General features: G+C 56.5%; 1 protein-coding gene across 1 annotated transcript in view; it reads right to left on the bottom strand.

The window, feature by feature from the left end:
• Positions 1–654: 654 nt before the first annotated feature.
• SNPH (syntaphilin) overlaps positions 655–13504 on the bottom strand; it is a 41779-nt gene continuing 28929 nt past the window's right edge. Inside the window, exons 2-6 of the mRNA XM_049869448.1 lie at positions 11867–11908; positions 11264–11360; positions 10433–10540; positions 8574–8723; positions 655–4977 (exon numbers count right to left, since the gene is read on the bottom strand). Of these exons, the coding sequence (XP_049725405.1) occupies positions 3798–4977; positions 8574–8723; positions 10433–10540; positions 11264–11313 (1488 nt within the window). The 5' untranslated portion in view covers positions 11314–11360; positions 11867–11908 and the 3' untranslated portion in view covers positions 655–3797. The remainder of the gene's footprint in view (positions 4978–8573; positions 8724–10432; positions 10541–11263; positions 11361–11866; positions 11909–13504) is intronic.

Below are 13504 nucleotides of genomic sequence, written 5' to 3'. Positions count from 1 at the left end.
AAAATACCTCCTTTTGCCTTTGCTTGATCTTTGTCACACACTGTGTGCAGTTATCATTCTTGACTGTCCTTGGAATAAAGATTTGATTTTAAGTAAAGCTACTTCCTCAGAGGTCATCCTTGTTCCCATGACATGCCAAGGCTGACTGTTTAGCAATGGTGAGGCCAAGGCCTTTCTATGCCTTCCCTCTGGGAGCCGTGTCTTGGCTGTGCCGCAGAGAGATGCTGCCCTGCAGGGATGGCTACAGTAGTGGGGAGAGTAGCAGGGCTGGTGGGGAGCACAGCTTTGGAGCACTGCCCTGCTGAGTGACCTTGGCCTGCTTCTGCATCTGCAAAATGGGAATAAGAACCCACTTGGGAGGGTTGGGGAGGATGAAATGTGACATTCCTGGAGTGCCCAGCAGGTCTGACCCTCATGGCTGAGGGGAGGCAGGTCTAGGTTCCTTGCTGACCCCATGGGGCAAGGAGGGCACGTGAAGCTGCAGATCCATGCAGCTACGTGGCAGCGCTGGGACCAGCACGTGGCTGGGCATTGGGAAGGAGCTTTGCCCAGCTGGCTTCTTTCTTTGCGAACATCACGAGGGAAGTCTGAGCGCCCTCCACCTCAGAGAAAGACACAGTATAAAGAAGAGAGGCCAAGGATCTTGCTGTGTTTTCATGCTTTAATTCAGAGCTGTCTGCTGCAGGTACAACTCTGTCTGAACAAAAGGACAAAGGAGACAAGAGTGAAGGTCCCTCCCCGCCCTCCCCCCTTCCCAGTCCCTATGGATTCTCTCTCAGGGGACAGGCTAATGTACGAGTACACTGTGACTCATTTGTGTAGCCCCCTAGGCCTGAAAGGGGTTCACAGTTCACGGGCAGGGGCACCTCAGTAGGCCTTTGCCCCCAAACCTCCCCAAGGTGCTGCCAGATGCCCCTGGGCTTGTGGCAGTTGGGAAGGGTGTTTTGGTGAAAAGCTGTTACCCCCGGGAGATGTTTGTGGGACCCTCCACTGGAGGCCAGCTCTCTGCAGATGTCCAGCCCTAGATGCCCATTCCTGCTGGAGCTTGGGCCTCTCTGGCCCCCAGTCCTAAAACTAAGGAGAAGCCATTTCTAGCCACTTGGCTCCAAGGGACCAGCTCCAGGTCCCTCAGGACTTAATCAGCTCTGGCCAGAGGCTGAGGTGAGAGGCCCCAAAGGGTTCTGCTCCAGAAGCCAGGTCAGGAAGGAAAGGTCACAGCCCACCAGGAGGAGGTACTAAGCAGGAAGGAAAGGGGAGCTTTGGAGGGTGAGCACTCTCAACGGGCAGGCCTGGCTCCTGGCCCAGCCCCCAACCCCACACTCAGTGCCGTTGCATAGTCAGGGCTTACAGCCTGAGCCAGCAGGCCAGCCTCTGCCACCGGGGCTGCCCAGGTGGCGCGGCCCCCTTTGCATAGATGCAGATACTGAGCACACACACAAGCACGCATTGCGGGGCCGGGCCTGGCCTGGGACACCCGACCAACGTGGTCCCAGCTTTGTTCCAGGGCTGGGGCAGTGAGCCAACTCCTATACTGACAAGATGAAGAGAAGCCTCCTGAAATCCTCACCAGACACCCCCAAAAGAGAAGGACCCTCAACACTGTGGGCTAGGGCCCCTGGTGATGCACACAGGCAGGGCCAGAGCGAGGTAGAGGGTAGCAGAGTCCCCCTCCTCTCCCCAGGCCTCCGGCCCACACGCAGCTCAGCCCTTCATAAGCGGCTTCGCCAGTACAGGGACAGAGTAGACCATGGCCCTGGCCCTGACCACAGCCACCAAAACACAAGACACAATAGGAAAGGCCACAGGACAGCAAGATGCAAACAGGAGCAGAGGGGCTATGCAGGTCGACTAAATTCCAGTGGTGAAAAATATATAGATTTTATGTTGTCAAATATAGTCATACATTTATTTTCTCAGCAAAGCTTTGAATACTTCTAATGAGACACTACGCAGCTCCATGAGTTCACAGCACAGGAGGCTGGGTCCGGGCCAGTCTCGACTCGGCTTTGGATTGGGTTTTGTCCACTGATCCCTCCAGGTCATGACCCCAGTGTCCCATGGGACAGGTCCAGCCAGCCCCAGGCATTGCCAGGTTAAGGGGGGGCACCCCACAAAGGATGGCTGGCCTGAGGCCCTGACTGAGGGGGGGCTTTGGAGGCACAAAGCGCGTGGCAGGTGGGGCGCCCTGCCCCGATGGCTGGGCGGGCACCCATTCCAGTGCATGCAGGTGCTCCCTTGAGTGGCAGGACACAGTGGCAGGGCCCAAGGGTCAGGCGATGGCTGGCAGAGCAGCAGGGTGGGGGTAAACAACCTTGGCAGAAAATCGGAGTGACCCCCAGGCCAGAGGGGTGAGTAAGACACAGGGTTCCACCGGCCCACCTCAAATGTGGGGCTGCAACCTCTGAATGTGGATGAGATGACCAGATGGGTGTAACCCCTGAGGGTGTGGGGGAGCAGGTTTCTTATAAAATAATAATGGTAATGAACTTCAAATGCCAGCAGCTTTGCTGAAAGACCCAGGTGTGGTCCTGGAATGGGAGGTGGTGACAGGAAACCTTCCAGGCAGACCGGGGTTGGTCTGGGAGCCAGGCAGTGCTGCAGGGCTCCTGTCACCTGTCTCCACCTCCTGGGGAACGCATCCCAGGGGACCCTGCTTTGGCCTGGATGGACATCATGGCTTCACTATCCCCCCTTGTGAGTCATCCTGCCAGAATACCCCAGAGGCATATAGACCTAGGAACCCTCACCCAGAAAGCAAGTGGCCACCTCACCAGAAACCCTGGCATGCGGAAGACCCAAGCCACAAAGGGAACATAGTGCAAAGCAGAAGTTGAGCCCGAGGCCCCTGAGAAGCCCAGTGCAGACTCTCAGGGCTATGGCCTCTGGCTTTTCAAACACGCTGAGGCCTCCTGAGTCCAGCCCTGGTGCCCATTGTAGTGGATCATCTCAGAAGGCTGGAGGAGCCCGGATGCCCAGCCCTTGTCTCCTCTCCTTGTCTTGGCCTAGCCTCCAGACTGGAGCTGGGGCTTAGCTTAGGCAAACGTTCCTACCCCAGCTCCAGCTTGTCCAGCTGCTCTGTCAGACATACTCAGAAGCGCCAAGAGGAAAATGGGTTATGGGAAAGGCCTGGGATGAACAGACAGATGCAGACCCACACTACCCTCTGCCCCCTCCTGCCCCACCACCATCTTTGCTTCAGCCTGTGGTCTTGACCATGTCTTTGAATCCCAAAGTGGGGAGCAGCCTGGGGAGGCTGGAGCCCCAGGCCCGGCAGGTCCAGACCTCACTCTGAGTCCTCGGGTCAGCTGCCTACACGGTGGGCCGCAGTTCGCTCCATCTCAGGAGATAATACTGGCCCCAAAACCTTGGCTGAGGGCAAGGGTGACTTGGAGAGAAGGCATGGAGCGAGTGGGGAATGGGACAGACAATGGGGGGGGGGCACTCCCCAGATAAATACAGCCAGAGACTTCCTGAGCAGGTCTGCGTATCTGAAGGGCCAGGCAGGCAGAGGCCGGGCTGGGAGAGCCTCACCACCTCGCCCCTCTGCAGCTGGTGTGGTCAGAGTGCCTCTCCCTGCCCTCTGCTCTCCCCACCCCTTTCCTCCTGGCCAAGTTTTGGGATTCCTTTCCCCAACCTCAACTCCCAGCACCCTGACACTTGGTCTACATTCTGAAAAAATATTTCTAAACCCAAAACTAAATAAATAAGATGATGCTCAGGGATGCGTGCGAGAGGGAGAATGGCACCCCTACAATCGGTGGTCAGGCCACAGGAGCCACTGGCTGGGTGAGGCCCCCTCAGAGCTGGGAGCTGTCTGGCCCGCTGGGCCCCAGCTGGCTGAGCGAGCGGCAGCTGATCCTTCGGATGGAGTGCAAGGCCACGGTGCAGCAGCCCCGCAGCAGGGAACTGATGTTGTAGACGGGCTGGCCCTGGCGCCGCTGGGAACGGCAGAGCCAGGCCACCGTGGGCACGGCTGGCACCACCACGGCCAGCAGATCCACGATGTAGTGGCGGCTCCAGTAGCTCTTGGGCTCCTTCTCGGCTGTGGCTGCCGCCTCCTCCTCCTCCTCCTCCACGGGGCACACCACGCTCACCGACGGGCCGGGGTTGGGGTTGGCACCATGTTGGTGTGGGGTAGGCCCATGGGTGATGGGCTCTGGGACCTCAAGCTCGTCACCCACTGTCACCACCACTGCTGAGTTGGGGTCCCTGGGCCCCACGGGGCAGGGGTCCAGCTCTGAGAGCCTGTCCCCAGACTCGGGGGCTGTCCCGCAGACCTGGGCATTGGTCACTTTCTCCAGGATGGTGTCTAGGTCGGGCTGGTATTGCACAAAGTCCGTCTGGATGGCGCGCTCCTGCATGCAGCTGGCCTGCACACCAGCCTCCATGGCACACAGCAGCTTCTCGTAAGTGTTGCTGGCAGGGAAGCGGGGCCCCAGGCTGAAGGAGCTGTGCAGGGAGGCCTCCTCGGGGCCGCAGTCCACCCCCGATGACAGCAGGCTGCTGGCCTCCAGTGCATCCGTCCGGCTCAGTATGTCATCGGCCACCACAAAGCCACTGTCAACCCCATCCTCGGCGGAGGTGCTGGGAGGATCGCCGGGTGGGCGGTCACCACAGACAGCTGGATCGCTCAGCTTGGTGTAGGTGGAGCTGCGGGTGAGGGAGCGGGCAGGCGACCCACCAGCCGATTCCCCGGTGCCGTCCTCCTTGGCCAGGCCATTCTGGGCTACCTCCATGCTGTGCAGCAGTGTCTCCAGCTTCTTGTTCTGGATGTTGATGTCCACGAAGTACTTCTGCAGCCCCTTGTCCTTGTCAATGAGGTTGTTCCTGACCGTGTCGATGACCTGCTTGAGCTGCTTGATCTCTTTGCGGGCCTCCTTCAGGGCCAGCTGGGCCTCCACGCGGTGGCACTCCTCCTCGATCCAGTCCTCTTGCATGCGTGACAGCTGTGTCTTCAGGTCATCAATCTCTGTGTCCCTGTGAGCAGATAGACAGACACATGCTCACTGCCTGCCTGCCTGGCCCATCATGGCCACCAAGGAGAGGCTGGGGAAAGAGGAGGGGACAGTGTCACCAAGGACAGGGACCCTGTGCTGCTGCAGCTCAGCACTGGAGAACAAAAGGAAGAGGTCAATGCCTCATTCCTTCTCCCCAAGGCCCCATCCTGGTCCTCCTCCGTCCATGGAGAGGGATGAGCGAGGGGTGGCGGAAGGACCTGGAATGATGACAGGGAAGGTCGCCTGCTGGGAGGGAGAAGCATCGTTGACAGGAGACACCACCCACATCCCCACATCTCCACCCCCTAGAGGCTGAAATGCAGATGACTTTTGACACCTGGACCCATCATCTAGAGAGAACAGTAGACAAGGAAGATTCTTAATGGAATCTTCCATTAAGCTACTGCTATGGAACCTAATACATCTCTGCTTTAAAGTCTTCACGTAAAACAACAAAAACTATAGAAAGTCTCTGCTCTATAGAAAGGGACGTGATTCCTACTTAAGCAAGCTGTGAAAATATTAAATGAAGCACTATTTGGCTGAGTTCTCTGGAGAGAGGACAGTGGACTTCTTCGTCTTTATGAGAGAGAGGGAAGTTATGGCCTTCGATGTATGTGTGTAGGGGGAGCTGATAACTCTACACCTTCCTTCAAGCAGCCCGGCGAGGACTGGTAGGTGAACGAAAGACAGAGAAGAGGACAGGGTGACTTTCTTTTGTCCATGCTAGAAGTTTCTTCTTCGTGTCCACTGTAAAGAGGAAAGGCTGACAAGATAGATGAAAAGGCACAGAGCTACTCCTGAGAGAAGAGGCAAGTGCTATCAGAAGACTCTTGTCCAGAAACTCTCAGGCTTTTGTAGATCCCTGAGTTGTAGATGAATTTGGGGGGTGGAGGGGAGTGGAGAGAATTAGAAAAACATTCCTTCAAGTCTAGAGGCAAACCAGGGTGAGGTCCAACAGTAATTCACTGAAAGTAGGGAGAAAGGAGGCAAATTGTTCCTGAGACTAAGATCCTCTCTGGGTATTCTGCCTCCAACACAGCGCTGAGTGCTACGGCCCCACGTGGCTGCTCAGCCCAAACCCTACATTCATGTAAATAAAACCTGGAAATGACATGACTGTCAACCTTGGGGTTCCTGAGCCCAACAGAGTAACTGTCCCAGATCAAGCACCACACACTTTTCAAAATCAAATCTGAAATTCAGTTTAGGAAATGGGCCCAAGAATCTCATTACACAATATGCTGAAGGGACTGGGAAGGAGGGGCTGCAATGGCCAAAACGGCCAAAACTGCAAATGGAAGAGGACTGATCTTTCTACAGGAACAACTCAGCAAAGCACCGGGATGGCAGCGATGAATCAGAGGTGCACCGAGTGGCCATACCAGATGTGCCAACAGAGATGGTGTGATACACAACGGGGGCACTGCTTGTTCTCCACTCTTCCTCCTGACTCAGGGTAGAGGCTCACTCTAGGGTAACTGTCTTGATCTTTCTCTCTATCTCTCACTCATGCCTCACCCTGGGATAAAGAATTTGGAAGAAGGAACTTGTCCTGCTCTGCATGACCAGCTGGGCTGGTCTCCTGCCCCTCTCTCCTTAGAGACTCCAGTCCCCAGGGAGCTATGGCTTCCCAGCCCTGTGTCTGTCCCAGCCCAGCATCTATATCTGAGTGGGTTGCAGGAAAAACTACATTTGGTCACACAGACACCTATGCTAACATCCTCCAGTACAGCTTTATCAGTGTTGTTCTTAGCTGCCATTGAGTCGGCTCCTAACTCATGACAGCCCTACACAGAATGGAATTGGGCTGTTGTGATCCATAGGGTTTTCACTGTCTGATTTTTGGAAATAGATCACCAGGCTTTTCTTCCTAGTCCATCTTAGTCTGGAAGCTCAGCTGGAATCTGTTTAGCATCATAGCGACACGTAAGCTTCTACTGACAGACAAGTGGCAGCTGTGCTTGAGGCGTATTGGCTGGGAATCCAACCCAGGTCTCCACACATGGAGGGTGAGAATCCTACCACTGAACTACCAATGCTTGCTCACTGTATCAGTAATAGAGTTGAAATTGGGTCTATTTACTTGATGGTGTCTTTCTCCTAACTGGGTCTAAGCTTGGTGTTGGAGGTAGGGGAGGTTAGGGAGAAAGGGGTATGATACGTTGACCTTCTAAAATCCCAGCATTCTGTTTGAAGAGGAAGGAACAATACGAAAAGTTACAGGAAAGAGGTTACACTTGAACTGGGTCTTGAAGGATGAGTTTGCTAAGGAGGCAAGATGGGGGAAGGGCATTTCAGGGAGTGGGGACCCAGAGAGTAAAAGCACGTGGCATCTTAGAGGAGGAGAAGCTAGGCTACCGTGGGAATTACAGATCTCAAGCTATGTATGTAGGGAGTGTGAGGAGTGTGACAAGAAGACACTAAATTCTAGTAGGTAAACAGCTGCCACAGGTTCCTCTAAGAGTACCAGGAGTAACGAGAGGGGCCAGGAGTTGAGGGTCACAGCAGGGCACCCTGCCCAAACCATGCATGGAGGACGGTCAGCTCTGATCCATGAGGCTGGTCCTAGAAAGGGAGCTGGGGGATGAAGAAAATAGTACAAACAGCCAAGCAGACCCCAGGCATCACTGGGAAGGCAGCTGAAACAAAAATAGACACCCTTGCTCTACAGATGAGGCCCAGAGAATGCCACCTGCAATCCCCTCCGTTCAAAACCATGACAAATCTAAACTGGATTGGCTACTTGGAAGAGCTCTGGTCAAGAAAGGTGAGACTATGGTGGCCTGCTCTGACCTCTGGTGCCTCGCACAGCACCTTGTCCACCTCACAACAGACTACATGTTTGAAGACAGTCCAGAGAAAGATGGCTAAGATGACAGAAGAGATCAGAGGGCAAACCTGAAGCTTTCATCAAAAAGATGAAACCACCAGCCTGGAAACGTGGGGTTGGGAGGGTGAGGATTGGGTACCCCTCCTGGTCCTGAGAATGAGAGCTCAGGTGGGTCCACAGGGGCTCTTGGGAGACCCTGGGCCAGGGAGGAGCTCACCAAAATGTTTCACGTGATCTTACATCATTTATAAGCCGGAAGTAGAGGGGGAGGAAGGCTTCTGGGGCCTGAACTGGTGGGCCAAGAGCTCCCAGTGACTCATCTGTGAGGAAACAGTGGGCGGAATGAGTGGTTGCTTCTCCCCACAGGGACAGGTAAGCCAGAAAGAAGACCCTGTGCTTAACTTCCCAGGTAGAAAGAAGACAGGAAGTGGTCTAAAGCAGCTGCCAGGCTAAACTGGCTGAGCACCTCCTCCTGGAGGACAGACAGGACCTCTCGGGATAACCTGCTCCTGCCTGGTTCCACACAGCCACCTGAGTGGTCAAGGAGAACAGCTGAGGAGAGGGCAGGGGTGGGTGAGGGCTCTGGAAATGGGCTCAAACAGGGCTTTGCTGTGAAGGAGAAGAAGGGGTGGATCCTGGGAAGCCCCTGTCCACTCCTTCCTCTGAGATGCCTCAGGGCAGTGGTTGCTTAGAGTGTGGGGGCAGCAGACTGTCCCCAGGGCTGCCCCTGGTGGCTGGCTCACCGGTCCTGGAGCCGGTCCTGTGTGTCCTTCAGCCGGGCCTTCAGGTGCCGGATGCACACCTCCTTCTGCTGCAGCGGGGTCAGGTACTGCTCTGGGGTTGGGGGCTTGATGCCATGGTTGTCACTGCACAGCGTGTACTTTATGGAGCGCCTGTAAGAGGATGCCTGTCAGTGTGAAGGGAGGAAGAGCTTGGGGACACCAGCCTAACTGTCCTCATCCTATGGCCACCAGATGGCTCCAAGCCAGGCCTCCTCACAGGGCATGGAAGAGCCAGCCATTCTGGAAGGCAGGTTTCATTCAAGTTCTAGGAAAGAGGTTACATTTGAACTGGATCTTGGAGGATGAGTGAAGACCCACAGCGTGGGTGGAGGCTCAGAGCTCCTCTAGCTAGGGCTGGGGAGACACACAGAGAATATGTGCACAAGCCTGGCTCTGTTCCTGGTGCTCTGTCAACGTGTTCTCCTTCAATCCTTACAGCGGCCCTGACGATAAGAACTGTCTCCGTCTTTCTGAGGTGCTCCCTGAGTTCAGAGAGGTTACCTATTGCCTAACGTCCCACAGATGGTCCCAGTGGTGCATCGTGGTGCATCCCAGAACCCAGGCTTCCAGCCTCCCAACCTGGAGAAGGAGTTTGGGGCTGGAGGCCGGACTGGGAAGAGTGCTCCCCCACCATGTAATTCTCCCAGGGCAGACTGGGTCTGTGTGATGGCGAAGGACTCCACCAGTCTTCACCGTGGAGGAAGAAATACCTCACAGGGTGCGGTGGAGGGGCAGGGAAGCTCTCCTCTTTGGAGTAAAGAGCCCTCGTGCCCTGAGCTGGTCGTAGGACCAGGGTGCAGGACCAGGGAAAGAGCAGAGTCGTGTGTGCTCTGACGTACTCCTCACCCATCCTCACACACACATGGGTGTGTACTACATGTTTGCACGCTTACTTGGAGTGGACATCTGACACATGGATTCCCCCTCCATTTGCACCTGCAGCCCACATACATGTATACACACCCAGGCCCACACATCCCGCTGCCACCCTCACTGGGATACCAGCTCCTGCACACATTCATACAAATGCATGCAGACCCTTCCATCTGCACATGTACACACACCCACCGGGAGCACACATGACCACTCCCCTTGCACTAGCACACACATTAACACCTGCTGGCTCTGGGCATCGACCCGTTAACAGCTGTCCCTCTGAGGTGGCTGCAGGCTGGGCATACACTGTCCTCAACAGCCACAGACTCCCCAGCATGGGGGCTACAGCACATCCGGGTCCTCCCAATGCAAAGAAGGAGGAGCTATGCCCCAGGGGGTGGCCACTGGGCAGGAGAGAGGGCTACGGCTTTGGCCTTTGAGTCTCACAAGTAAGAAGATCATGCAATCCCACCTATCAGCCGTGGCCCAGCTGCCTTGACTCACAGCGCCTGGTTGTTCCATTCCCAAAGAAACCTCTTTGGATCTTGGCTTAAAACCCTGGGCATCTTCTCGCACAATTAGAGACTCAGAGGGCCTTAGTGCCACCCAACTCTGCTGCTTTAGCGGGTGGGGGCCCCAGGTCAAGGGAGGGGCAATGGAGTTTTATGGGCCAGGAAAAGAGAGGCCCTGGGGAGGCCCATTTGCTGAAGCAGCCAAGTTGGAGGCAGTTTAAAAATGTTTTGGGAGCTAGCTAATGTTTACTGAGGAAAACTGTATTTGTAAATTGTACACCATTAAAGAGAAGGTGGGGATAGAATCTCCAACTAAGTGTCTGATGGAGAGAAGGAGGTGTGATTCCCTTCCACTTACCCGAAGGCGGTGCGATTCTCTTCCACTTACCCCCAGGTGTGACTGGCCTCGCCCAGAGGCGTGGGGCTGCTTACCTGGGTGTGGGGCTGCTGTCGCTGCCCTTGCAGGAGCCAGAGTTGCTGCTGCTGCTGAGGGAAGAGGTGCCGTAGGCATCCCGCACGCTCACGGGCGGAGAGGTGCGCCTGGAGGCAGGAAGAAGAGGCAGGTGCTCATTCTGGCTGGTGGGCAGCTGCGGACACTGGGCAAACACCGCCAGGCCGCTGCGGCCCAGGGGGTCCCCACTTCAGGGTCACCGCAGGGGAGAGAAGCGGGAGGAGAGGGTGCACAGATAGGGGCGACAGAACAGACAGTGCAAATCAAGATGGAAAACTGGAAGAGGCTGGTCCTCCTGGCTCCCCAGGGACAAGAATGGTGCTGCGGCAGGGCTGGGCCATGGGAGGGGCTCCTATCTGTCCTTACCGAAGGTCCTCGACTTCTAGGGTTCCCCCATGCACAAAGCGGGTCAAAGCACCTCCAGGAGCAGGAGTGACAGGTAGGGACGAATGCGGCAGACAGGAGTGGGCACAGAAAGAGGGGCCCATAGGGAGAAGTCAAGGGAAGCCAAGTGAGCCTGCATGGAGACTGTGTGGCTTGCCTCCAGGAATTGTGCAAATCAAAACAGTATTGAGGACAAGATTAGTAGGAAATGATGGTTTAAGCCCTCAGAGAACATTCAAAGCCACGGAGTCATTTGAGCCCTTAAATAGCTCCGGGAGGAGGCAAGTGTTATCAAGCCCATTTTAGAGATAGGGAAAACTGAGGCAACAACTTGCTCCAAAGCACGCTGCATGCCTGTGGTGGAGCAGGGGCACAGGCTCCACTCCTCCCACCCTGAGGCCAAGGCTCTGGGCAACGGGGAGACTCACCTGCGGGATCCCGCGGAGGCCCGTCTACTTCCCATCAGGGACATGGCCATGAGGCTGCGGGTTCGAGTGAGGGGCAGGATGGGCGGTGTCCCAGGGGCTGAGGAGAGAGGGCGGGTTGGGGGGGCCATGGGGAGGGCCGGGCCGGGCCACGTCGTCCTCTCGCCGGGGCCGCTGCCTGGCATGGCTTCTCTCACCCTTCAGCAAGGACACCCAGGACGGAGCACGTGCCAGGCAGGCCAGCTCTGGCCACAGCTGCCTCCAACCAAAGAATTTAGTGGGGCTGGGGCAGGGGCTCGGGCCACCTGACTTCAAATCCTTGTGCCTCAGGAGTGGCCAGAAATCATCAGTCCAACCCCACCTTCTCCAGATGCGTCAATGTGCCCCAGAGAGAGTGAAGGCCTTGCCCAAGGTCACCTGGGCATTGGGGTGACTGCCAGCTCAGCACTAAGTCCTCAATGCTACGAGCCGGCCTCTCTTCCCTGGCCCCTGACACTCAACACCCCCACCCCTCACGCTGGTCAGTCCTCCCTCCTCGGTGAGGGTTGCAGCTGGAGCAGGACCAGGAAACCCAAATTAGGCTGGGCTAGTCTCGCCGACCGTCACCTTCCCAGAGTGCCCGTTGGTGCGTGGCTCGGGGCTTCCCGTCTACAAGGGAGACAAGACAGACCAACAAACCAGCACACATGTAGAAAGACATGGATACACACAAACATGAAAAGGTACAATGTCCCTGCCATGCCAAGCTGCACTCATGTCTCAGTGGCCATGCTCAGGTGGCCCCCCATGGGTGCACGACATGCAGCCGGACCCCTGCACATGCAGCTCACGGACTTGCCCACAGCCATCTGTACAATGCGCGTGCTAATTCTGCATACACCGACGACTCAGAGGCACAGGTTCAAGGCAAATGACAGCTGAGAGGACGGTCGGGGGAGCCCCCCACCCAGGGGCGTCCTGGAGGGCTGGACCCAATAGAAAGTGCCCAGGCCCAGAGAGACCCATCCTAAGCCCTCTTGAAGGGTGGGTGTGCAGGCACGGCCCTCAGTCTCCTGCTCCTTAGGCCCCTTCCCTGGCTAGGGGTGTTGGCTCAAATGGCAGCCCTAGTGGTTGAAGGAGGGGACAGGCCCCATGCTGGACTGTGTTATGGGTTGTAGGGAGGAGGCCTATGCTGGCTGCAGAAGGATGATTCAGCATCAGCCCAGAGCTCCCCGAGTCCGTGGTAGAGGGGGCCCGGCTCTCTGCAGCCAACATGTTCAGCTCCAGGGACCCCAGCTCCCTCCTTCCACACTCAGAGCAAGGACTCAGGACAGTAGACTGGGTTACAGGAGAGGAGATCTGGCCAAGGACACTATGCACCGGACCTCCCCCCATGCTGGGAGAGAAGCGTTCACCGAGCACTGCTACATGTCAGACCCTACGCCAAGCGTATTACGTACATTACGTCATTGATTCCTCCCAACAACCCTATGAGGAAGTGGTGTGATTAGTCCCATTTGCAGATGAGGAATCCGAGCCTCCGAGAGGGAAGGGGCTTGTTCAAGTCACACCAACAGTGTGCAGCAGGGCCAACAGCTGAATGGGGCTGCCTAGTTGCTAAGGAGCTGGATCTCAAACACTGGAGTCCCTGGCCTGAGGAGCCACCTCCTTCCCATGTTGGGGCCTCTTGGGACCCCAGTCATCCTGACCAGTGGGGGGCTGCCTGCTGAGCAGACAAAGTCGGCTACTCAGGTGGCCTGTTTCCTGGCTGTGACACAGAACACGGCCTGTTCCCCTGGAGGGCCTGGACACAGCTAGCATTGTCTGCCTGGGGGTGTCAGGTGCCGGGCAGCAGGGGCTGCCAACACCACGCCTGTCACCTGAGCTGCTCACCCCAGCTTGGCGATGCTTCCCACCTGTCATGCCCCAATCATTGACGCAGAGGCTCCTGGAACCGTAGGGCCAGCCCTCCCAAGGAGGACCCAGGGAACATGGGGCTGGGGGAACTTTGCGGGGGAAGGCAACAGTGTTCTGCATCTCTGCAGACTTTAGTAGGAGCAGGTGTGTGGGGGGTTATAGTCTCCTCATAGTAAGCAAGGGCTTCAAGGATGACCTATCACTGATTCTGCAGCCAGGTGACCATGTTAAGTGCTGTTGTGGACATTGCCCCATTACTTCAAGTCACAATCCTTTAAGGCAGGCAGTGTTACCACATTTGGGCCAAAAACCACACAGAGCTGCAGGTCTACAGACCCTGGAGCCAAG

The sequence above is a fragment of the Elephas maximus genome, chromosome 25 (assembly GCF_024166365.1).
Source record: "Elephas maximus indicus isolate mEleMax1 chromosome 25, mEleMax1 primary haplotype, whole genome shotgun sequence".
In the NCBI taxonomy this organism is placed as follows: Eukaryota; Metazoa; Chordata; class Mammalia; order Proboscidea; family Elephantidae; genus Elephas; species Elephas maximus.
The sequence above is the reverse complement of the archived record's forward strand: the minus strand, read 5'-3'. Positions and strand labels throughout refer to the sequence as shown.